Source organism: Gymnogyps californianus, chromosome Z (assembly GCF_018139145.2).
Source record: "Gymnogyps californianus isolate 813 chromosome Z, ASM1813914v2, whole genome shotgun sequence".
Lineage (NCBI taxonomy): Eukaryota > Metazoa > Chordata > Aves > Accipitriformes > Cathartidae > Gymnogyps > Gymnogyps californianus.
The window spans coordinates 55,671,683-55,695,531 of NC_059500.1; the positions used below are offsets into that span (position 1 = coordinate 55,671,683).

General features: G+C 45.2%; 1 protein-coding gene across 1 annotated transcript in view; it reads right to left on the minus strand.

Moving 5' to 3' along the window:
• Positions 1-23,849, minus strand: part of KANK1 (KN motif and ankyrin repeat domains 1) — a 130,668-nt gene that overhangs the window by 13,879 nt on the left and 92,940 nt on the right. Inside the window, exons 4-6 of the mRNA XM_050913404.1 lie at positions 11,857-14,511; positions 1,177-1,395; positions 228-336 (exon numbers count right to left, since the gene is read on the minus strand). Of these exons, the coding sequence (XP_050769361.1) occupies positions 228-336; positions 1,177-1,395; positions 11,857-14,511 (2,983 nt within the window). The remainder of the gene's footprint in view (positions 1-227; positions 337-1,176; positions 1,396-11,856; positions 14,512-23,849) is intronic.

The window sequence follows — 23,849 nt, forward strand, 5'->3', positions numbered from 1 at the left end:
TCTCCAGGTACTTGAGACTGATGCCACATATGACTTGTGAGCACAAAAGGTTCACAGAAGACTACGATGAGCTCAGCTGTTTCGGTCTTCCCTCCGACCCTTACACTCAGCAGATGCACCTCAGCCTGAAGGACAGGCCAAAGCTACACATATGCTCCCGGGTTCCTCCTTTCCTTTCCACTGTGAAAGTACTACAGTGACAGATTTTTTGGAAGCAGGTCTCTTACCCGCCATTAATGCCGACAAACTGCAGGTTCTTCTTGGTGTTGCTCAAATCCTTCTTCCCATCCCTTTTCTTCATGATAGATTTGAGTGTGTTTTCATTATTAGTACATACTGTTGAAAAGGGAGACAAAGTACACGTATCAGTACAAATCTGTAGCCAGCTTTGACTGCAGCAGCTTTAGACAGTTTTTCAAAACAAACAAACAGCTTCCTGTTTAATTTACCAACTGAAGCTGGGCTTTCTAATCTTTTTATACATACAGTCATGGTGTGAGATGCACATTGGAAATTTAGAAGAACACTTCCAAAACCAACTCTGGAAACAGAAAACTTGTATAGCCTAACTTTCCCATCTTCCAACATGCTGCTAATCTTTATGATGCTTTAAAAAACTTTAAGAAAAGATACGGGTTGTTTTTTTTTTCTTTGCTATTTGTGAAAGACTTCTAACATTGGAATGGGTTACTCTGCTCTGGTAAGAAAATCTTAATTCTTGGTGTCAGATGACAGCAGCTCATTGCCAGAACTAACACATTAGTACAGACAGCACATTTAACAATAACCTATTCAACAGGGTGGGGAGGTTCAACCAAGTCTGGTCTTTTAGATTTTAGTATTCACTGGAACAACTTTTAAACCAATCTCTAAGCATAAGACAGCTAAAACATTCATACAAATTTAAGTTTTAAAAAAAAATATATTTTATTAACCCTTTCTCTCTCAGTACATTTTTCTAATGAAGACACTAAATGGCATTTCACTGATGCGCTACAATCTGTCATTTAAAAACTAACCACTATCTGCAGACACAGGGTGTCACACTGTGACTTTCCCTGTAGCTGCATCTTTCCCTGCTTTCACAATTTTGAGAACCCTGAAAACCTCCTTTAACTGTATTTCATATTCAAACTCCATCAGCACGATGAAAGGTGAATGTGAGCCAGTTATTACCATAGAGGCCAGAGGCAAGCTGGTCATCTGTCAGGTTAATTGGAGCGAGAGTTTTGTCCTGAGAAGAAAAGGACTTCCTTCCCCGAACAGCTTCCACCAGGGGAGTCTTCCTCTCCTCCTGAGTGGGCACAATGTCCTGCTCCAATTTCAGCGTTCGCAAATTTGAAGTTAAGTGGGCGTTTGCCAGTTGGCCGTGAGGGATGTACTCCAAAGTAGCACCTGCCAGAGAAGACAGTAGGCATCACAGAGGAGTCAGACCAAAACATTTCCGTCAACGCTGTGATCAACAGGGGGGAAAAAACCAAACTGGAAAAAAAAAAGGGCAACACTTGTGCTTTACAATACTCTTTTCAAAAGATCCAATAGGAAAAGGGTGTGATCGCTTTCAGAAAATACAAAAAAAGCCAGCGGTGAGTTTTTCTTTCCGTGAAAACATATAATACAAGGAAAAACTATAAAGATATTGGCTTCAAAACGGATGAAAGGAATGGTCCTTCCTTTTCCTTCTCTTTCAGTACATGCAGTGGCCCCAGCTCCTGCCGTCCTGGTCACTGAGCTGCTCCTCACTGATATGCCTGAAGAGTGCGTTCACGGGCTCTGAAGGTTTCTTCTGCAAGAGCAGTGCCCTTTTTATCTTACTTTTTTTTTAAGAAATGGCATTTTCCGTGAAAGCAGAAACTTTTCAGGAACTTTCCTTTTTGCCAGCATTCCACTAATTCTGAAAGTTATATACTTTACCCAGTTACTGAGACAACTGCAGTAAACTCCCACCCACTGCATTTCTTCCCCCCCCTCCTTTTTTTTTGACAGGATTGTACTGAGCTAGTACTTGTATTTAAATCAAATTCCAAATGTTTGGGCTATACTTTTTCTTTTTTCTGATTTGCTGGCATCCACTCATTTTTTCCCTTTGTGTGTTTAAAAGGCAGCACTAATTACGCACAGACTTTTACAGATTCCCCTGGAGTTCCTCCAGCTGTGCTATTACAACTGCTCTACAAAGCTGCGCAAATGCTTTTGTTTGTGGAACACGCTGTTTTTTTAAACACACATTCTTCCTTAAGTGATCTTGCTAGCATTTCAAGGAAAAAAAGGATAACATTTAACTTACTTTAAACTATCACGTCTTACTTTCAAAACTTGCTTCAACCATTTGTGCCTCCACAGTTTTTTTCCTTTGTATTTATCAAGAATTAAGCCATAGCCTCCTCATTCAAACAGATGAGTGGCACTGCACAGGATGCTAACATATTGTAGTAAGGTAAATTCCAAATATTCACTTTTAGAAATACAGCTGACATCTTTACTACTCTTGCTAGACTGCCCTTCCCCCTTCTTGCTTCACCTCAGTACTTTTTTTTCCTATAACAGAACATAATGAAGCTGATTTTTCCAAACGCTGTCACTTCCCAGCAGCTTCCTCCTCTTTGCTCCCGTTCCCACACAAGTCTCAGAGTTCCCAACCGCGTCTCACCCCACCTGCGTTTCCAAGGTGCCTTCTCCAGCAACGAGACCTACTTCCCACTTCCACCACTACTTATAGCTTCTCCAAGCTACAGGGGGAAGCCGCCTGCCAGGAAAGGCACACAGCAGGGTATCGACAGACATGTCACTACAGGTATAGCCAAAAAGCTTCTGCCCTCTCAGGGAAGCGGGGAGTGAAGGCAGCAGCCACCCCAGTGCCCCCCGTGCAGAAGCAACCCCTCCAGAGTGCGCCTGCACACTTGGGATGAAAAGGGCACCCGTGGAAATCAAGAGGGAAGTCCTGCCCTTGCTCCCCCACCTCTCCCCGCTTTGCAGTGGTGACTGACTTTGGTCAGGTCTCTTCCCAACAGTGAGCGCCATCCCTCATCCACCAGCCGAGGAGAAGAGGGCTGCCAAGGCAATGGCGTGCCAAGCCAAAACCAATGCTTTTTAAACTCCCTTAGCTGAAAAACAAGGAAACTGCCTCTCCCTCCGCTTGCTTGGAGCGGTGACAGCTACAATTAAAGAGTACCAAATGCAGTAACTGCTTCCAACTGCAGCTGGTGGTGGCTGCCTCGGCTGGTTTTACCAGGTCACCCCTTCTGCTACAGCCTTGCTAGCAAGGACACAGGGAGGGAGCAGAGGAAAGTTGCTCCGAAGCAGCAGAGATATGCAAAGCCTTCAAAGCTGCCTGGGTTTACTGTCAGCTGAAGTCTCTCTGTCCTCTGCCAGGTGTCACAGTCCTCCTCCGAAAGGCAGCTGCAACAACCACAGCGTGTCCTGGGGACACGGGTGGGCTTGTGCATGCCGGAGCTGAGGACAGCTGGCAGGGCTCTGGCAGGGCAGAGGAGGGGTCCTGCCTGACATGAACCCACAGCACCTTATTGTGCCCTGTCATCCCCCCTCAGCAATGCTCAGCCCCCCAAAGCCAGAGTCCAAACTTCTTCAGGTGTGTCCCTTCTGCCCTGGAACACAGCTGGGGAGGGAGCTGCAGGGTAGGACAGGGAGAAAGGAGGACAGTAGCAGACTTTTGTCTCCTGCCTCACAGCCTGTCTCCTAGGTAAACCTACCACCAATGCAACAAGATACTCAATAGGTTCCCTCTTCTGGTTCATCCCTCAGTGGCTGAGAAGCACCACACTGAGTTCAGAATCTGGGGCATGTTGTCCATGCCTTCAAACGAAGAAGAAAAGGTGTCCTGCTCAGCCCCCAGCACCCGACAAAAGAGGATGACATCAAGGCTCGAGGGCAAGCACACAAGAAGAAGTGTGCATTAGACAAACTGGCCAGTACACTCATTCTCCCAACACAGCTGTCAGATGTCTACACTTACTGCGTCTACAGTACCCAAGGTTCAAGGACAGACAGCTCTGGGCGCAACACAGCATTAATGCTGCAAGCCATTAATTAGCATTTAACAGCTCTCAGGCCTTCCCCTTTACAAGACAGCCAAACATATAGATGCTTGGAGAGCAGCAACGTAGTGCAAATCACTTCAAAAAACGGATGAAGGAGGCAGCTGTGCTACCCAACACTATGGTCAATGATTTAACAGATTAATCAACTGCTGCCCAAACCAAAAAGCTGAATGAGCCAAGTTCCCTTCTCCTCCCACAAGGCTGCAGGGTCGCTGTCAGGGCTGGAGGCGCCGCACACTTCTCAAGTGGAAATGAAATCCTGGCTGAAGATCACCAGCACTCTACACAGACCTTAAAATAGACTCTTCATCTCACCTCACACAGATCTCAAGTATGCTTGCACAGAATCCTTCTCAGTGACACTGCGTCGTGGTGCACAATGCTGACAGTAAATCAGCCAACAGGTTCAACACTTAGCCAGCCGCTGCCTCCAGACAGAGCCACTCGGGTAGACTCGCCCTGCTGATTTTTGTTAGTTTGCTGTTGCAGGCAAATAATGCAAACTTGACGTAAGTTTCTGTATTGATACAGCATGGCTAACCACAGCATGGCGCTGCCAAGAATTTCTAAATGTATTCTGCAATATAGTAGGGGATCTTGGAAAAGTTCACAAATAATTTAGAAGCAGAAGTATGATAACACAAAAGAAAAAACTTACGGACTTCAACTGTTCATAAACCCTTACGCAGAAAGCTACTCTCATCAGTTTCAGAGGGAAACAAGTAACTGAAGCATCTTCAGTGGTTTAGATGCAGTGGCTTGAGGGAATGACAGCACCTGTTTTTAATCTTTTAGAAAGAACCTCCTCTCCTAAATCACTTGTGCTTCTTCTGAAAATCTCACCAATGTAAACCAGGGTGACAGCAAAACTACTATACATCAGCAGCAGATTACCCATGCTATTTCTGGCACCTATAAAATCTGTTTATTAAGATGCTCTTTCCCTTCCTAACTGCAGACCTTCCCTCCCATTTACGAGATCATGAGCAGTCATGATGTAAGCTGGTTCAGGGAACTCACTGGATGAGTTTTAAAGAGTATTTTTTTCCCTGAATTTGTGCTGAACTCATGATAACAGAATTCTGGCCCTTACCTGCTTTTGACAAATTGCATTTAGTCTCATGGAAGCAAACCTAAGTATTACTATAAAAACGATTTAGCTTGACAATACTTTTATACCACTGGAAATCAAGAGAAGTGCAAATGACGCCAGGGGAATTAAATACGATCAGGATGAGAACCTAGCTCTCTAGCTGGAACATCACAGGCTTCTAGCTAAAAAAAGTGCACGAGCTTGCTGCCTATGCAGTAGCTGCACAGAGATTTTATTTTTAACCTGTTGATCAGTGCAAGCATTTATTTGCACAGTATGTTTATAGCAGCCAACGATACAACTTATATACTCCCTATTAAATACAGTGCATAAATGTTGTCTGGAGCATATATAGCAAGGAAATACTTCTCTTTCACACTGCATGATTTCTTCATGGTAGCAATAAGCTCCCTATGAAATTACTGTAACTGAAGAACACAAAGTCTTCTCCAGTGGTCTTAAATCTTACTAAGTTGCTTTATCCTTAAAAAGTTATTTTTTCATATAAATAATTTTTAATCCACTTTCCATTTGGTCTACGCATCAGAACTATTGAAGAAAAAACCCCATTCTACTAAGGTAAATAAAAAGGCAGTGATGAGCAAACATGTTACGTTTAAACATTTACAACGATTGATATTAACCCATCCACCTAATAAATGTGTTACCTTCAGAAAACTAAGCGTAGCTTCATTTTAAAAGGTAATTTTGAGCCATTCCAGGTTAAAAGTCAGTGAACTTAAAATTTCAGAACAAGAAATTGCCACACATGAACTTTTTATATGATAAACCAACAGAAGCCAGATTCACTTGCGGCCCAGGAGTAGATAAATGTTGCAACTACCATTTGGCTCCAGGGAAAATGTTCCTTCTAACAGGATGGCTCCTTTGATAGGATTGCAAGAACAATTTCAATTTCATTTTCACTCTTGCTTTAACCATTTTCTTTGTGTTGAGAAGCTGCTTTCTATCCCCAAACTAGCTGGTGAAGCCAGTTTGTTGAAACTGGAAGTCAAAAGCAATTCCTTTAATTGAACAAGATTGAACACAAAAAATTACACGTCTGCAAAGCAGCTAATCATCTTTATGAAATGCTCTCTTTTCCAGGACAACTGCGTGTGAAGCTCAGTGAAAGCCATCCTTAATTTCCCTGATGAGTGGCAGATCAAAGAATCTCATGATGCTGGACACAGCAGGAAGGTCATCTCAGAGCTTTTCTTTCTCTCTTATTTATGAGGAGTTGATCTTTTCAGCTGATGCTTTATTGTTGCTGAAATACAACACTTCCTTGCAAAAACAGGAATCTCCTGTCGTTAAATATTCATAGGTGTGCCTGCTACCATGGGAGTCAAACTCTGAACAAAGCTCAGTGCCTGAACATCATGTCCCTGTGCCACAGCACAGGGAGGGAACTGGGGTTTTACCAAAGTCACTCTAATAGACAGGCTAACAGGCTGGAGCTTGCCACTCTCTAAGCAGCAATAGATTTGAAGGAAAAAATTACTGATACCGTGGCAAATTGTACTCTTTATTAACTGAAGCAGAAATGAGGAGATAGAGCAGCTTTCAGATTCAAACACTCCATGTAGTGCTGCCACACAATGAAAACAGCAAATACTCTAATGATAATAGTAATAAGCTTGTGTTAACACATGACCAGGGAAGGTACGTCAAACCTCTTTGAAGAGGTTTATGGAGTTTCACTTGAATAATGTCTTTATAGGACAATTACTGACCAGGTCTCTGCTTCTCTTCTGACATAACCCGATGGGTATTTAAAACAGAAAAAAAACCTGCTAAATACCTCAGCTCCGAATGCAGAGGTCGCTACCATTTTTGAACGACATAGGCATTTGAGCTTTATATGTTGTCACAACTAGCAGGTCAATAGATACCAACTGCCATACGAAAAACGCAGAGGAGGCACTGTATTCTTTGAGATGCCAGCAAGACATGCGTGAATAAACAGCACTCATCCAGCACACAGATGGGACCATCTTCATGACCATTCTGCATCATGCACTATCTTCCAGGGAATATGAAAAATGCTTCACGTATGTCAGTCACCCTCTCCCCAGCAGAGAGATGGATGGATCCTGTTTGTTACACAAACAAGCACATCTGTACAGAAACTTAACCTGGTGATTAAGGCATGCATCTGTGGCAGAGTTGAAGCTCAGGGCTTCATTCACTTGCCTAGACATCAACAACCAGTGCGATTTGTAGCAGCCCACAGCTTTGCAGGGTCCACCGACATGCCTGTGCCTTGAACAGCACCAGGTCCTGAGCCTCAGCCAAGCCTCAAGTCTTCAACTGCACTAGCGTGGTCCATGCTGCCAGGAGGGGGGCTACCAACCCATCAAGCTACACAGTCTTTGAGAGGAAAGGCTACAAATGTTGTCAAACAGAAGAGCTGTAAAGAGAAAACAGCTTTCTCCAATTCCCTGCTGGTTTTGCATTACAAATGATGACACAGAGAGAGACAACCATGGCCACAACAACTCCTTAGTCCTACACACCAGCTTCAGACAACCAGAGGCTTCTTGCACCACCATCATTCCTTAGGTCTTTCCATTTTCCCTCAGCCTGCCTCCCCAGCTTTGGGTGAAAGTTAGAGTTGAAAACCCTGAAAGATCTTTCCACCAGATGGCACATCATGTTTTCCTAATCCCCGACACTTTCCGACATCACTGGCTTCCCACTTCCTTTCACTCCCTCAAGCCTTAATTCAAGAAGTTGCCCCCTTCCTCACGATGATTAGTGTAATGCTTCCACTGGGGTGCTCAGTCAGGATTGCTCCAAAAAGTGACCGTCAAACTGATACTCCAAAGATCACTGAGGTAAAACAACCATACATTTTCAGGTGAAATATGCTCAGGTAATTTTTCAGGGCAACAGTAGGGCAGTTGTTTTTAAATATCACCCTTGCAAACTCCTTGCCTGTGAAGGACATCCATCTACAAGACTTGTGAAAAGTCCATGTAATTAAAACCCTTACAAATGACATTAGGCCTCTGGCTGATACTTTGCAAAACACATCATACGTGCACTCAAATGTAACTTTCTGAAACTTCTCAAAAACTCTGTGACAATAAATGGAGAACCTGAATGCGCTCGCCTCTCTTAGTCCCCCTATAAGCTGTCTGGTCTAAGAATAAGGATCAGTTAGCATCTAGGTTTATCACCCACATTAATACGATCCAGCTGGACACAGACAGGGTGCCAATGCTGGCTAACCTGACTTTGCGGAGTGGAAATCGGCTTGTCTGGCCAGCGGGTCTGATTTCCCTGACGTCACTAGGGCTTCTGAAAGACAGTGCATATGTAAATAGGAGTTGCTTAGTTACGGAAGTGAAAGTGTTTATTTTGCAACAAGCAATATACTAATTGCTAATAGACACGGTTCAGAGATCACCTCAGAGGTCCGCTTGGCTTGCGTCTAAGGATGCCAGCTGCAGAGCCAGCCCACGTCCTGCTCAGCGGGCTCCAGCTCTCATGCCTGCGTCTCCATCGCCTGCCACAAACTGTGTCAGGGGCTGTGAGACGGCAGACGCCCCTGCAGCACACCCCCGTCTCCCCAGCACTAGCACGGGGAAAAATGTGTAAAGCTGAGAATCTGACTGATGTGCTGCCTCAGGCATCAGAAGCAGTATGGACAACTAACCCTTTCACATGGCAAACTGGTACCCAAATCACATGCCTCAAAGCCAGCTCAGGTATTTTTGCCCTAAAAGAACCTGGCCTCTAAGAGGCGCGTCCCAAGGATGCTCTTTCAATAAAATATTAAAGGCGACACTACTGCTGTTAATCTGAAACCAGACATTTCTGCCTCTATTTTCAGCCTGTTTTTCTAAGAAACTGAGGCTTGCGAGGTCATGCTTCTTTCAATAACTTAAACCCAATTGCTCACTTTAACCAAACTGGACTAGAGACTCAGTGCTCTGAAGGATTTTAGTATTTCTACAAACGTTAGAGAAATCAGGCTGCGATGTCGGGCCTCAAGAAAGGAGTGGTGGTTGAGTTCACACACGAGACACCTGAAAAGCTACATCCAAGAGACCTAAATAGGAGGAAAGACTTACTAAGAGCTCACAAGCTCTCATGAGATACTGATGCATAGTTAAGAAAAGGCTTTATTAGTTCCAGTGCTTACAGAATTATTTAAGGAAGTGCTTCATTCAGCAAAAATCCTTCTACAGAAAACAGTAACACAGAAATAGCGTGGCCAGCAGGACCAGGGAAGTGATCGTCCCCCTGTACTCGGCACTGGTGAGGCCGCACCTCGAGTACCGTGTTCAGTTTTGGGCCCCTCACTACAAGAAAGACATTGAGGTGCTGGAGCGCGGTCCAAAGAAGAGCAAGGAAGCTGGTGAAGGGTCCAGAGAGCAAGTCTTATGAGGAGTGGCTGAGGGAACTGGGGTTGTTTAGCCTACAGAAAAGGAGCCTCAAGGGAGACCTCATCACTCTCTGCAACTACCTGAAAGGAGGTTGTAGCGAGGTGGGTGTCTGTCCCTTTTCCTAAGTAACAAGTGACAGGACAAGAGCAAACGGCCTCGAGTTGCGCCAGGGGAGGTTTAGTTTGGATATTAGGAAAAATTTCTTCACTGAAAGGGTTATTAAGCATTGGAACAGGCTGCCCAGGGAAGTGGTTGAGTCCCCATCCCTGGGGGTATTTAAAAGATCTGTAGATGTGGCACTTAGGGACATGGTTTAGTGGTGGACTTGGCAGTGCTAGGATAAGAGTTGGACTCGATGATCTTAAAGGTCTTTTCCAATCTAAACAATTCTATGATTCTATGATCTGTAAAACCACAGGAACAGGCAGCAGGACCAGGAGATAAATGTAGTAAAGACAATATTTTCAAAATTAATAGAAAGAGAAGGGGAAACATTTGAGGCTTATGACCTCCTTCCCACTCCAATTCTCCATGGTTCTAAACTGTTATAGCCCAGAGCTTGATTTATGCACGCAGTCCTGGCATGTAGTTCTCACCAGGGACTAAAAATAAAGAGATTTTACACTCAGCATTCACAGCTAAAGATAATGGCATTACAAGTTAAAATAAAATTATTCCAGAATAATTTTATCAAGAATGTGAAATCTGAATCCGAGTAAGAACATCTTTAGTAAAATATGATCCACTGCTCCATCTGTGTCTAAATCCTTTCAAGTCTCTAGTCTACACATTTGATACTGTGCAGTAAAAGCAGGGAAAAGAATTGAGGATTTACAGCTAGTAAAAATTCTGGTTCACTGTTTTTAAGGACACTTCTGGTGTTTGCTAGATACCCTTATTATTATAGTATCATTACTTGTAAGAAGCCCAAAATATAAAGTACATACCAGAAAGATAATAATATTGCATATATAGTATCATACTGCATGTATGCAGACAGGGTATCATACGTCTTCTTTACCGCTACATAAATGTTGCTTATTGCTTTACTATGGGAAGCTAAAATTTTTACTTCAGCTCATTTAATGGATGGTTCCATTTAGCACATGAACATTGAAAAGAATCAGATTTAGCAAGCCTTTTAACAAAAATAGGTAAATTTTAAGACAGTAAATAAGCTGCAAGAGCTTTATATCGCAGTGCATTAGCCAATAATATTATGCTGACATTAACTGGTATTTACTCAGGATTTTTTTTCCAATTCAGCAGCCATGATACAGATGAATTTGCACAAGTTTTTCCAATTTCCTTAACCTCTTATTCCAGTCACTATATGGCATGACCAAGAAGACGGTATCTAACAGTCACAGCTAGGCATTACATATTGGTTTCCAGTAAGCCAACGTTTATAAATTTAGTAGTAATGTGGTTGGATTCACCAATAAGGTATTAGAAAAAATGACTAAGTTTTAAACTAGACTATCAGACAGCCAAAAATAGTAATACAGCAACTTCACCCCAGGGAATAAAGAAATCCCTCAAATTAATTGTGTAGATTTTAAAGTTAATAAATAAAATGCAAGGAGTATTTAAATCTCAATTCTTGCCTTTCCTGAGTGTCACCAAAACCTCCAGCAGTAATTAAAGCTTATGCCTTTCAAACATGAGGCTGTAATTAGGGATTAGGACAAACAGTTATTGGAACAGAGAAGATGCAAGATGTGGTTTCTGTGAAGTGTTTTGGAGTTGCCTACTACAAAGCCATCAGGCCTGTTGGAATGGGGAAAGCACCCCACAGCTCTCTGGCTGAGAGGCACAAGGAACGAAGGCAATGGAAGAAACACTACAAAATCCAGGGAAACGTCTGTGGAAACAAGTCAGTTTGATACAGACGTTGAATGTGACTTTCAACTCTGCCAAATCTGACACTGTAGTTTTTAAAAATTGCATGCCAAGTTTAAAGAAGGGACAAAATTCCAAACCCACAGGCATTAACCTCGAACACTTTTAAAGTTATAAAATGGAGTCAACACCTTGCATGGCAGTCAAACCCTGCATACTTTTAGATACCTCTCTTGCATGGTCAGAGCTGTCACCATCATCAGGCCCTTTAGAGTCTGCTGGACTGGGAGAGATAAAACCACCTCTGGTTTTTCAGTTACCAGTGGTGGGCTGGAGAGAACACCCAATAGGCACATCCAGCAACGTTATGTTCTGTGTTTCATCAGGGAGGATTACACACTTCCTTCCAGACTAAGCGAGCTCTGGCAAGGGGTGGACCAAACGCGTGCCCGGACACTGGGCTTACCTGATGTAGCACTTCTCTCCATGCACTGCTTCTGAAGGTCCAGGCTCTGCAGCTCCTCTGTGCTGGCGTATTTCATGACGGAGTTGATGGAGGTGAGGGTGCTGATGAGCTGCGAATTGAGAGAGCCAATCTGGGAGTGGGGCTCCCCAAAGGCTTCTGCCAATTCACTGTAATTTTCAGCAAGCAGCATCTGCTGTTCCTGCAGCAGCTTCTGAACGCGCTCAATATAGTGATCCAAACCTGTCCTCAGCTCAGGCGGAGGAAGAGGGCTTTCCAACAGACCACTCACTGGCTCACACACAGATTCTTCACCAACACCGATGCTCCTAGTGCCAGCCGGCACAACCGGCAATGGAGGAGGTCCGCAGGCAATGCTCCTCATTTTAAGACCAACCAGGTAATTCTCATGAACGTTTATCTGCCCAACACCACAGTCTTTGGTTTTTACTGCAGACGGCTTTTCAAAGCCAGGGTGGCTAGAGAGCAAGGTGCCCACTCCAACCGAACGCGTTTTAGCAGACGCGTGTATGTCCTTCACCCGGCCATCTCCTACTGCCACGCTCCGCATCTCCACACTCTCCGTGTTGGTCTGTTTATCGTAGCTGCTCAGAGCAGTGTTCGTCCCGCAGTCTGCCAGGGAGGCCATCTCCGTGCTGGTGCACTGGCTCACCATCTCCAAAGTGGTGCTGGTTTGCTGGCTAGCCGTAGAAGGCATGGCCATCACCATCGCCTCTGCCCTGGGCACAGCCTCTGTGGCCGTTTCGCGGGACACGCGCTCCTTGGGGGTGCAAACCATCACATCCACCGAGCAATCCCCGCAGCCCACAGACCTCACCGCTCCGACCGCCCGCACCACCCAGCAGGGGCTCGGCACGCCTGCCGGCTCCTCCGTGTTGATGCCTGTCTCACAGACGCTTGTCTCTGCGCCCACTGCCTTATCACGCAGCTCAACGGACGTCTCCGTGCCCTGGTCTCGCACCTCTGCCCTCTCCCTTACCAGCCACCGGCTCATCAGCAGCTCGGGGCCCGCCGCCGCGCTCTGCATGGCAGGTCTGCAGGAGATGCCGACGCTGCTCGTCTGCAGGTGGTTTCCCACTGATGAATCAGTGATGTTCACGTGGTCTCCCACCATTTGGTCTCTCGTTTGTATGATGGCCTCCACCATCCTGCTGACGACACGGGGCTGAGCCATCACGGCTTTATCCACTTTTTTCCTAGACCCAGCCGCCTGCAGCTCCTGTTTTAATTTGGTCATTTCCCTGTCATGGGTCGTTTCCTTTAACTGAACCTCTAGTCTGTAAATCTTCTCCTTAAGGGCTTCGATGGTCTGCTGCTGAAGCTCTATCTCCTTCTCGATCTCGGTAGACAAGCCAAGCATGGCCTCCGTCACCCCAACCCCAGACTCTCTCGTTTCTTTCTCTGTCCCCACTGCTACTTCTTTGTGTTGCCTCGCAGATCTGTTGTATATAACCACATCGTTCATGTTCTCATCAGCACCTACAGCAACAGATCGGGCTTCTTTTGTCAGGCTTTCTCTGTTCACGCGAAGGTTTGCTGGACTTTCATAGTTGCTATCCTGGATTTTTTTCTCCAGGGCTTGCATCTCAGCAGTCAGTTGCCTGAACTCCTCTATCCTCTGAGAGCTCTGCTCCACGCTCTCCACCTCTTCCTCACAATCTATATACAGTTCTCCACCTCTTCTCACCTGAGACAAGTGTTCCCACTGCTCTGCATTTCCCGCACTGTAGGATCGCTTTCTGAAACCGTATGTGTCATTTTGAGTGGCTTTCCTCTGGTTTTTGAGTTCAGCCATCATGTGCCTCTTCTCTTCCTGTAACACTGAAATTTTGACCTGCAGCACGGGAATGGTCTTCACTTGCTCCTCAAGTTCCTTGAGACGCTTGAGGGCAACTGCCATTTGCTCCCTGATGTGCTGCAGATGTACTGGGCTCACGTTGGTGACCGGCGTGGATATTCCCGAGCTCATGGGGCTGTGACGAATGGAACTGCCCAAGGAGGAGCTGAAGCAGGCACCGTAGTCGCTGTTCCCCTGATACCCATTCTGCAGCTGCTGAGACACGTGACCGTACCCGCTGGATCCCACAAAAGAGGGGAGGGAGCTTGTGGAGCCCATGCCTCCAAAGCTGGAAAGCCGGGGCCTGCGGACATCTCCAGGTGTGACCTGCATCATCCTCTCCTGCTCAAGTCGCCTCCGCGTTTCCATAAGGGTTTTTGTTACATGGAGGTTGTGCCGAGGAGGTTGGGGGGAGGGAGGAGGAAGCTGCTTACTCTCGGGGACGATTAGGTAGGAAGGAGACGCTTCAAAGGAAACTGAGGGTCTTGCAGTGATGGACGAGGTTACTTGACTTCTCGCTGCCAAACAAGATTGCTTGTTCTCATCACTGTTTGATGAAGAGAGAGACTCCGTGGAGGTCCAGCCACTGCACTGGCCACCAGAGTTCTTGGTACCCGCCGAGGCTGGTACAGCCTTCCTCTTCTTTTGGATGTTTAGTTTCTTAATGGTATTCCCCTTTTGTATATCATCCACGTACTTCAGAAAATCCAAGTCTAGCTGGTAGCCATAAGGTGTTTCCACAAAATAGGGGTCTTTCCGTTCTTTTTCATCTTCTCCATTTATAATAACTTCCTCTTTTTCTGGAAAAGAAGAAACAAAATCAGCATTGGGAAAGAAACTATGTCTCAGTAAACTACGTGCTGAAACACAAGCACAGAAAGATGGGTGCTCACAGCACGCCAGAGGCAGAAACTGCTGCTGCAGCTCAGCAAGCAGACCAGCTTTCCGCTGACTGACCCTCAACACTAAATCCCGATTAACTTTTTAAAAGTTAATCAGTAGGTTTTCAAATGCTGAGAAGTGCATACCCACATAAATGTGTACACATGCATACACACAGATGACGTCTGTTAACAAAGGGGCACAGAAGTGGCATAGCTAGTAGCTCAAAGCAGTCCTTCCCCGAATCCCTCCAGTCTTCCCATGTCACACCAAACTTTCACACACACTATGCTGTCACGTAAAGACCACAGGATTACAACGTACCGCACGAACCATCCGGGGACCAACTTCTCTAGAGGGTGCATTCGAGCAGGCAACGGGAACTCCGACCCCGCTCCTTATGCAACTGATGCCCTTAGACTTTACACAGATCTGCAGCTGTTTTATGGCTTTGGGAACTGCTGCCGCAAGAGCAGCAATACCAGTTTGCTCTCACCTCAGCTCACACTACTTCCACCAGCGCCTCTGCCTCTTTCATTTTAAACTGCATGAAGCCCCCAGCACCAAGACATGCAGCGGGACCCCCTTCCAGCACGGTCCCGAATCCTACGGCTGAGGGAGACTGTGGCCTCGCACATGAGGAAAACCCACCTGCCCTCCAGCCACAAGACTCGCCTGTCCCCACAGCAATCTAAATAAGACTTCACCAGATCTGCTGGGCTTCCTTGGGCTGAGTATTTATATGCAGCACTGCTATACAACCTGTTCCTCCTGTCCCACTGCGGGGGGAGGGGGGGGGGGGGGAGAAAAGCGAAAAACAACTGTTGCGAGTTATGAGCTGGAGGAATAATAAAAGCCAGCTTTCCAGTTACCTGAATTAGCCACATGCCTCTGCCCCCACACTGCAAATCCTCCAGCCACGTACGGCTGCCTCAGCTTCATGTGTCACACGCCGAAGCCCTGCCTCCCTCCCGCCTTGCTCCTTCTTCACCCCGTAAGGAAGAGCCGCCCGCACCCGCGCAGCCCCGCCCGGCCGCGCACACCGGCCCCGCCGCCGAGCTCCGCCAGCGCGGCCGCCCGCCCGCCCGCCCTCCGGGCCGCGGGCCCCTGCCCGCTGCCCCCGCCCGGCGGCCCACCCTCCCGACCCCCGCCGCCGGGTGCGCCCAGCCCACGCCCGCCCCGCACGCCGGGCGCAGCGGACCGCTACCGTGGCTGGAAGCGAATTTCGCTCTCTCTTTCGGTTCTAAAAGGCGAGGTTTCGAAGCCGCGTCCTCTTAAAGGAATATAAGCCTCGGGCGGGGGGGGGGGAGAAACTCTCGACTTACTGCAACTACAGGAAGTGACTTAATGTTGTACTGAAAAGTTTTAGGAGAAGGGGGGGAAGCTCCTGTTTTTCGAGTTTCCTTGGCATGCTTAAGAAAAGCTTTGTCTACAGACAGTATAACTGCTTTCATGGCGATCCTTTACACTTTTGGTTACCACAGGGCACCCCGAGCAGTAGACGGGAGGAGGATGCTGCTCAGGGAAAACCCACCTTCCCCGGTACGGGAAAAGAACAGGATGGAGACACAGACACAGCCAGGCACATGTGAGAGCTACAGAAGTGGGGCTGACCTGAGTGCATTGGTATCTCGGTCCTGCAGTGTGGACAGACTGTTGGGCAGACACAACCCCCCTAGACCACATGTTTCTGGTGGAAGACCAGAGTCTCAGTATGCTGTGGTATTTACTTATAGATGCGCCCAAAATAGCCATCTAAATACCAGAGTGGAAGCAAAAATACATGCATACACACATACTTTAAGCACATAAGCACACACAGCTCCTTCCAGTGGGGCTGCCTCAACGTCACGCAGGGAAAAACCTACAGGAGTCCCACTGACAGGGAGAGAATGAGACAGAGCATACTCTCCGAATTACTCCTCTTCCTCCCCAAATTCAATGGTCTGTTCCCAGATTCTCATCCTGGCTCTGTTCCCCTCAGACAGACAACTTTCCTTTCCACAGCCCACAGCTCCTCGCCCTAGGTTGGTCACCCTTCTTTCCCGCCTGCACCCTAGGTTTGTCCCCACTCTCACACTAGCCCTCATCCCCTGTAGTCTTCTGGTCTCTTTCTGCGTTCTTTGGATTTCTCACCCGTTTTCTCTACTTACATCCATTTGCTTGCTCCACCAATTCTAACCCAAAATCTGGTTATACTCTTGCCCCTCATCCTGGGCTTGGTTCTAGTCACTTCACCCAGCCCATAAACTCAAGCTCCATCAATTTTACCTGTTCTCCCATTTTTCCCAGTTCTTTTCCTCTGCTTGTCTTGGTCCTTGTCTTCCTACCCAGCAACATCTCCGATTCTCCCATCACTACACCAGTGAAGTCAGGCAGCTCCTCTAAGCTGTCCTTGGGCACAATGCATAAGTGTTGGATGGGGGAGGGAGGAACAGACTCTTTCGAAGTCCCAGGACTTAGGAATTAATGCATCTTTGGAAAAATATTCATAAAACTTCTAAAAAGACATGCAAATCTCATGTTAAGTCATGAGAGCCAAACTGGAATCAGATATATTTTTTTCTTCTTCGTAGAATAGTATTAAGATTGCTCAACAGAAACCTATCGAAAATAAATAATAATAAAAAAATAATCACACAGACACTGAATCCCTCACTAAACCTCTCCACAACACCTGCAGGTAGCTCAGTGGCTTCACAATGAAATCCCTTTGGTCCTCAGGTTAAGCTGGCAGCACTACCAGGACACAGTTCATATCTGCTGCTCCACAATCTTGAGACTGTATGCGGAGCTGACTGCCTATTACTTCTCCTTAAAACAACACAGTGAGCACTCCACCAACACAATCCCAGTATTATGAGTTGATCTCTGGAGACGTTTCTTGATACAAACAAGGATCAGGCATGCAATCTACCAACAACAACACAACACTGATGCAGCATGCAGGAGCTGTGCCAAGCCTTTGTGCATTTTGCTGTCTCAGAGAGAGGGCCAAAATGGGTGTGCCTGTTAAGCATGGAACAAAGCAAAATGGATGGCTCTTTTCAAGCAATAAAAATGGTTTTGTTGGTTCCAAAAGAAAAAAAAAAATCTAGTAAAAAGGAAATGAATAAACACCTGATAAGAGTGCAGCCCTTCTTCCTTTCAGCCCTTAGGACCTAGATGAACCACAGATGCCCTTACTCCCTAGCTTTGGTGGGCAAGTATCAAGTAGTACACAGGCAGGTACCTCAGATTAACCTCAGACGAAGCTGTATCTATTTGCCCTTCAGCCAGAAAGACAAGCCTTCATGCCCAGAGACCTCAAGTGAGCAAAAGATTCCTACCCCATTCACCCCAACACACATAGAAGTATTGCAGCAAATATCAGGCAGTACAAACACTCGTTAGGCGTCTTGTCTCATCCTTGGCCAGCTGATCATGGGCACTGCTAAAATTAGAAGAACTATTCACCAGTCTCTATAGTAGCTCAGGCAAATATTAATCACATCATTGTGTTACACTTATGTGCAGATAGATGCACAAACACATACACTTTTATCTGTGAAAATGCTGCAAACACTCCTGTCGTCTTCTGAAATGTCTTTAAATGCAATGAGACACAAACACATCATGCTTCTAGGCCAGTACCTGTGAAGTAATACACTCTGTGAAGCACAGAGGCCTCATTGTGGTACTGTCGTTATTAATGCATTTCTCCAGAAGTATGCAAAGACTTCATTTCCCTCTCCCTGCTGCAGGATAACCACAGGTAGGACACAAGCAGCATTTAAAAAATGCACTCTTCAGTTCTCGCCTCCTGCACTGCTGGGACTGGCTCTGTCCAAACATTCCAGTCTTGCCAACTTCTATTAAATTATATCCTACCCAATGCACTACATAACAACATCAGTATATTAAAATATTGAGTCAGACCTGCCCGAGTCCACACTAATCATGTCTGCTCCCAGACCAGGAGAACTGGAAAAAAATAGAACATTTAGTTGACGTACTTCAAGACTTCTGAGGGAGAGAAAAGCAGTGAGAATGTGGGCAGACATAGAGTTTTGGTTCTACAAGCTAGGAAAACTTCATGGTAGAGCCGCCTTGGAGGGTCCAGGAAGAGCAAAGAGAAGCAACTGAAGATGTATTTCTGAAGCTAAAAGTCTAAGGTGTCTTGAAAAACACAGACATTGCATCTAAAGCCTTCTCTCCCCGTCTGGTTATGATATCTGCTCTAAGGCATTTTTATCTTGGATGTGACTGCTATTGAAGAACTCTTTTCCATTGAAATAATGTTATGAATAACAGAGTCTCCTTCCAGAGTTATGGCATAAGACAATTCATAAAGAATGCTGCAGAGGAAAAATACAGAGGCAATAGCTGGCATAAATGGAGTCGAATCAGTATTTTTATATGTTCAACTTCAGTTTGAAAGGTTATCTGGGGCAGGAAAAGAGGGGATTAAAAAAAAAAAGAGTTCTGATTTTGTGATTCTTTACTACAAATTGATGCTTTTCCCCTTCTCCTCCCACCCCCGATACTACTTGGGTTCTTTTTCTGTTCTTCAGCTTATATAAATGAGTATCAGCCTCCCCTTCTGAAAAGAACCAAAACAGATGAGGCTGAGCACTTGTTTAAAAAGAAAAAGCAGAATGGAATAATTAGCAATTTTTCTTTCATTCTCCTTTTCAGATGTTGGGATTTGAATGTAAGTTAAAAACAACAACAACAACAAAACAACTTGGAAAATAGACTTTAGCCTTGCAGCACACTCATTTGATCAGCTTTCTTTTGGCTAGCAATATGCAGAAGATGCCATGAAATTACTAGCTTCCCAACAATGCAGCCTAGCTCTCCAGTATTTTCAAAGGTGGGGGGAAAAAAGCCCCAAACCCAAACAATCAACCTATCAGATTTTTATTTTATTTTATTCCAAGAACTGAGAGGGGAAAACTTACAGAAACAGAAAGGTGTTTCTGTACTTGGCCAGACACAGCAGGAGCATCGAGTGTTTCATTTTTCCCTTTGCACTTAAAGCACACAGCGGTAGCGTGAAGCACGCCGCAGGTGTGGAGCGCAGACTGCCTCAGTTGGCTGCTCATCTCCCAAAAGGAGAGCCACCGCACCACAGCAGAATCAAGCCACAAAGCTGCACGTGACGATACCCCGGTGCTGGCCTCAGCCACCCTTCCTGCAGTGCCAGGCGGGAGTGCCTGGATGACCCAGCTCAGCTTGTACAAGCAATGGCACAACTGCCCAGCACGCTACTCGATAGTGTAGACGTGGCTGCTAACACCTTCCTCTCTTTTTCTGCTATGGAAAAACAACCAATAAATACTGCCTTGTAAGAAAGGCAATCTCTTTTGCTATTACTCAGCTACAGCTATGACTGGAGCAAACAGGATTTAACTCCTGATGCACCTGAGGCTGTCGGGTATGGGGTACTACAGTCCAAACCGAAATGCCCCAGCCAGAGAGGGATGACAGGCCCTGCTACCAACCCCACAGTTACAGGTGCAGAAGATTCTCCTGTTACAGAAGAATTCCATTTACTGCACATTTTACTGAAGAAATAAATCTCCAGTGTAAAATGTTAGCTGCAAATTTAATCTCAAAGAAAAATGAGGAGCAGAAAAATGGTAAAATATTTTTATAAGGTATTTAGATTACTTTTTAAAATTTATGTGTCAATACCCCAACTGGGGAGCTGACTTTTAAATCTGACATCTAAATACTCAGTGCTTTGGGTTGGGGGTTGTAATCAAAATATGGGGGATAGCAACTTCCCTGATAATGATAACAGAGAAAGGCTGAAGCTACAACACCGTGTAATAAATAGGTTTTTATTTCAAGATGTAGAAGCTCCAGCTCAGATATTTGTAGTGGTAAGCCTCACAGAAGTGAATTAAGGACACCACCTTAAGTCAATGAACATAAGCAGCAGCAATGTTGAAGAAAGATGGTTCAGACTGCTGCTGTGTTTTGGTTGCACTGTGAATGCAAACACTAGGGCACTGGGCTACGATGCCACATTTACCACACAACATTGGTAAAAGAAGGCATTTTAAGAATGGATCTGCTGTCTTAATACCATGCTCTTTCTAGAAGAAGTAGGGCCATCATGACAATAGAAAAAAAACTGAAAACAATCACAGCCACAATGCAAATGCCATTAAAAGCATCAAAAGTCTTTCCATTAACTGGGCTTTTCCATTGACTCGATCAACCCACAGTGAAAACAGTCTCTCAAACAGTTATGTTCCTCTGAACCTGAAAAATCTTAGCTGCTTAGCATTATACTAGGATTATCATAATAATAAAAACGTAGTAAAAATTTTAATTGTTTAGCATTATAGCCAAAACAATCAGCCAGCTCCCACCTTGGTACTGGTGATCAGATGGCTGCACTAGTCTGGATGTCCCACTGTCACCTCCTACTCAAGGGTTAATTCCTAAACCACAGAACCATTTCTTAACCTTGTAGAAGAGACTCTGGCTTTTCTTGTTCTTCTCCCTTTGCTGTATGTTTGCTAACTACATGCTGACTACTGTTCATAGCTACGAAAACCAGAGCATTTTGGTATCACATAGAAAATGCTCAGTATGCTCACCAGCCTGCTACCCAAAGGTGCATATATATATATATATATAGTGAATAGCCTTTTTGGTGTTAGGAGGGGGTCTTTCAAGGTCACATTACCTTTTTTTACACCATTAAAGGTTTTCTTTCACATGGTAAAAAAGAGTTACCTACAGAGTTTATATCTGAACATCATATAACCACAACTAAAAATTATTTCTGTGAGCTGAAAGTAAAAACCGCTTTTCAAAAAACACACCTCCTAACCCTCTCTAGTCTTTTTAATGTCTAAAACTTTTACTTCTAGAATCTCTGAACTGAAAACTTGCAGCTCAAACAGAAGTTCATTTAAAATATAAAATACAGACTATAAGAAAGTCATGCAAATTAATTAACCCTGAATAAAGGATTAATGTTGCTCATGAGAAATCTATTCCTGGGGGAAAATAAAAAAGCACAATCAACTGTCCTGAGAGTGACTGCAATATGCCCCTTTATCAAAATTCACAAAATCTGCTTTATATTCTTGACAACTCCCTTATTTGACGCTGATAATAAATCTCCTTTTCAGCTGCTCTCACTTTCTGGGAATAGCTCTAGATCTGGCAGTTCTGTGGTGGGACATCTTGTATGTGCACCACCTCAAGGCCGCTAACCACGGAAGCTCAAAACTAAGAGGCTAGTCTGTTTTGCCTCCATCCCAGTTTCTGACTCACAGGTCCCAGGGGAAATCAAACTATGGCTGGCAGGAAGCAGGGCATGGGTAGGAAGGGATATAGTCATTAGCTTATTCTGCTAACTGCCGCACCAGCAGCAAGGAAGAGCAGTGCAGAAACCATGGTGGGGGCTGCTGCTGTTGTCAAAAGTGCTGCCATCTCTGGGTAGAAACTACTCTAAAAACAGTGGCTACCTGGGCAAATTGCTGTCACAAGTCAGCCTGTGGGTGCACTGTGGCTCTGAGCGTGACCAGCAGGTCCACCATCAAGCAAGTCAGAAGCAAGTGGCAGCCTTAGTTGCATTGCACTGATGGATTTCCCAAACCATCCTCCGGCAACACCACTTTAACCAATGTGCCATGTCAAGAAATCTAACTGAGGAAGAAAGTACTTGCCTTACATTGAAAGCAAACCACTGAACCAGTGACAGGGGCTTAGTTGGCTCAGCCACAGAAAATGCTCTCCCCTGAAAGACACTCATTTCCTCATAGTAAAGTTAGCCTCCTGCTCTCTCAGGTATCACTGGGAAGAGCGATGAGGTGTCAACAGTCATTCTTTACTGTTGGGCTTGAAATGAGAGGCATCTCAGTCCTGTTTACTTACATTTGAAAACCAGATGCAAACAAGGCAAGTCCAAACCAGTATGAATTTATTCTTTCCAAGCACCTGATTCCCTGTGCATTTTTTTGTTCTTGCACTATTTGTCTACTTGAGAACTGCCCTTCATCATTCCCTGAAGCATTTATTTCATTCACTTTCTACTGTGTGCACACTTATTGGCTCCAGGCAAATTTGTGACAAATGAAGAGGGTTCAATTTAAAGATACTTTCCAAATCAGACTAACTCAGGCCTGGCAAAATAATGTAAGTTATGGCAAACAGTAGATACCAATCGCAAGCTCCTCGCAGCCTGGGAGAAAGCCATACGATGTGATCTACCAAACACAGCAGGAGAGCAGCTCAGTTTCAGACCACCATAGCCCTCCTTTCCAAAAATACATCCCAATAGATCTGGGCTAACTGTTTCAGCCAGTGATGCTGATGAACGCGAGGTTGAGTCCCAGTGTTGGTAAGGCACCTTGCTGTCCTCTGCTGCACAGGAGAAACCTTCAAGCTCCCCTGTCTCCCTTGCCAACCCTTGAAAATGTGGCATACCTGCCCCGCTGTTCCAACAGTGCATCATCCCCTGTTGGTGTACACCACTTCATAGTCACAAGAAAAATGACAAAGGAAAAAATAATTACAAAGAGCAAGGCTTGCATCCACATAGTAGGATGGGCTTCACAAAACCCAGGTAGAGGGCCGGCAAAGCAGAAGAGGAGCAAACCTCCAAATGTTTCTCTTCCTTCCTCACTCATCCAAATCATCTCCCCACTCCCCTTGGGGGCCAAAGGAGTCATGGATGCAAGCCAGGTGTTTGCCTGAAAACGTCTTTTTAACACAACTGTGCATCAGTGTTACCTGCTGAAGCCCAAGCAAAGAAGGCTGTGTTTGCTTTCTAGCCAAGAACAACTGAATCACAAAACCAAAATATTTAGATTTATAATGTCATTAGCCTTCTGTGCCTATAAATCTCTGAAGAGGTGAGAAGTGGAGAACAGATACATAGGGCTATTGTAACAGGAGTAACCATCAGGAAAGAACCCGGACTCCTGGGATATAAACCTGCCATGGAATATTAAAACTGATTTACAGTTTCAGTTTGGTCTTATAGCTGTGCACAGGGTGGAAAAAATGGAAGAATTGTCTTCTGCAAGAATAGTTCTACAAATATTTGTGAGTCCTGGAAGGACATTGTTTTGTCACATGCTTACCTCCATAAGGAATATGGTTTATGCTACATAATTAGTATGATATTTCAAATACCGGGAATTGTTCCCTCCTACCCCTTTTTATATTAATCTAGTACTGATTCCTTCTGTGAGATAAGACGTGTGTTGCCTTCCAAACTTCAAAAGCATAAGTGATTTGCATT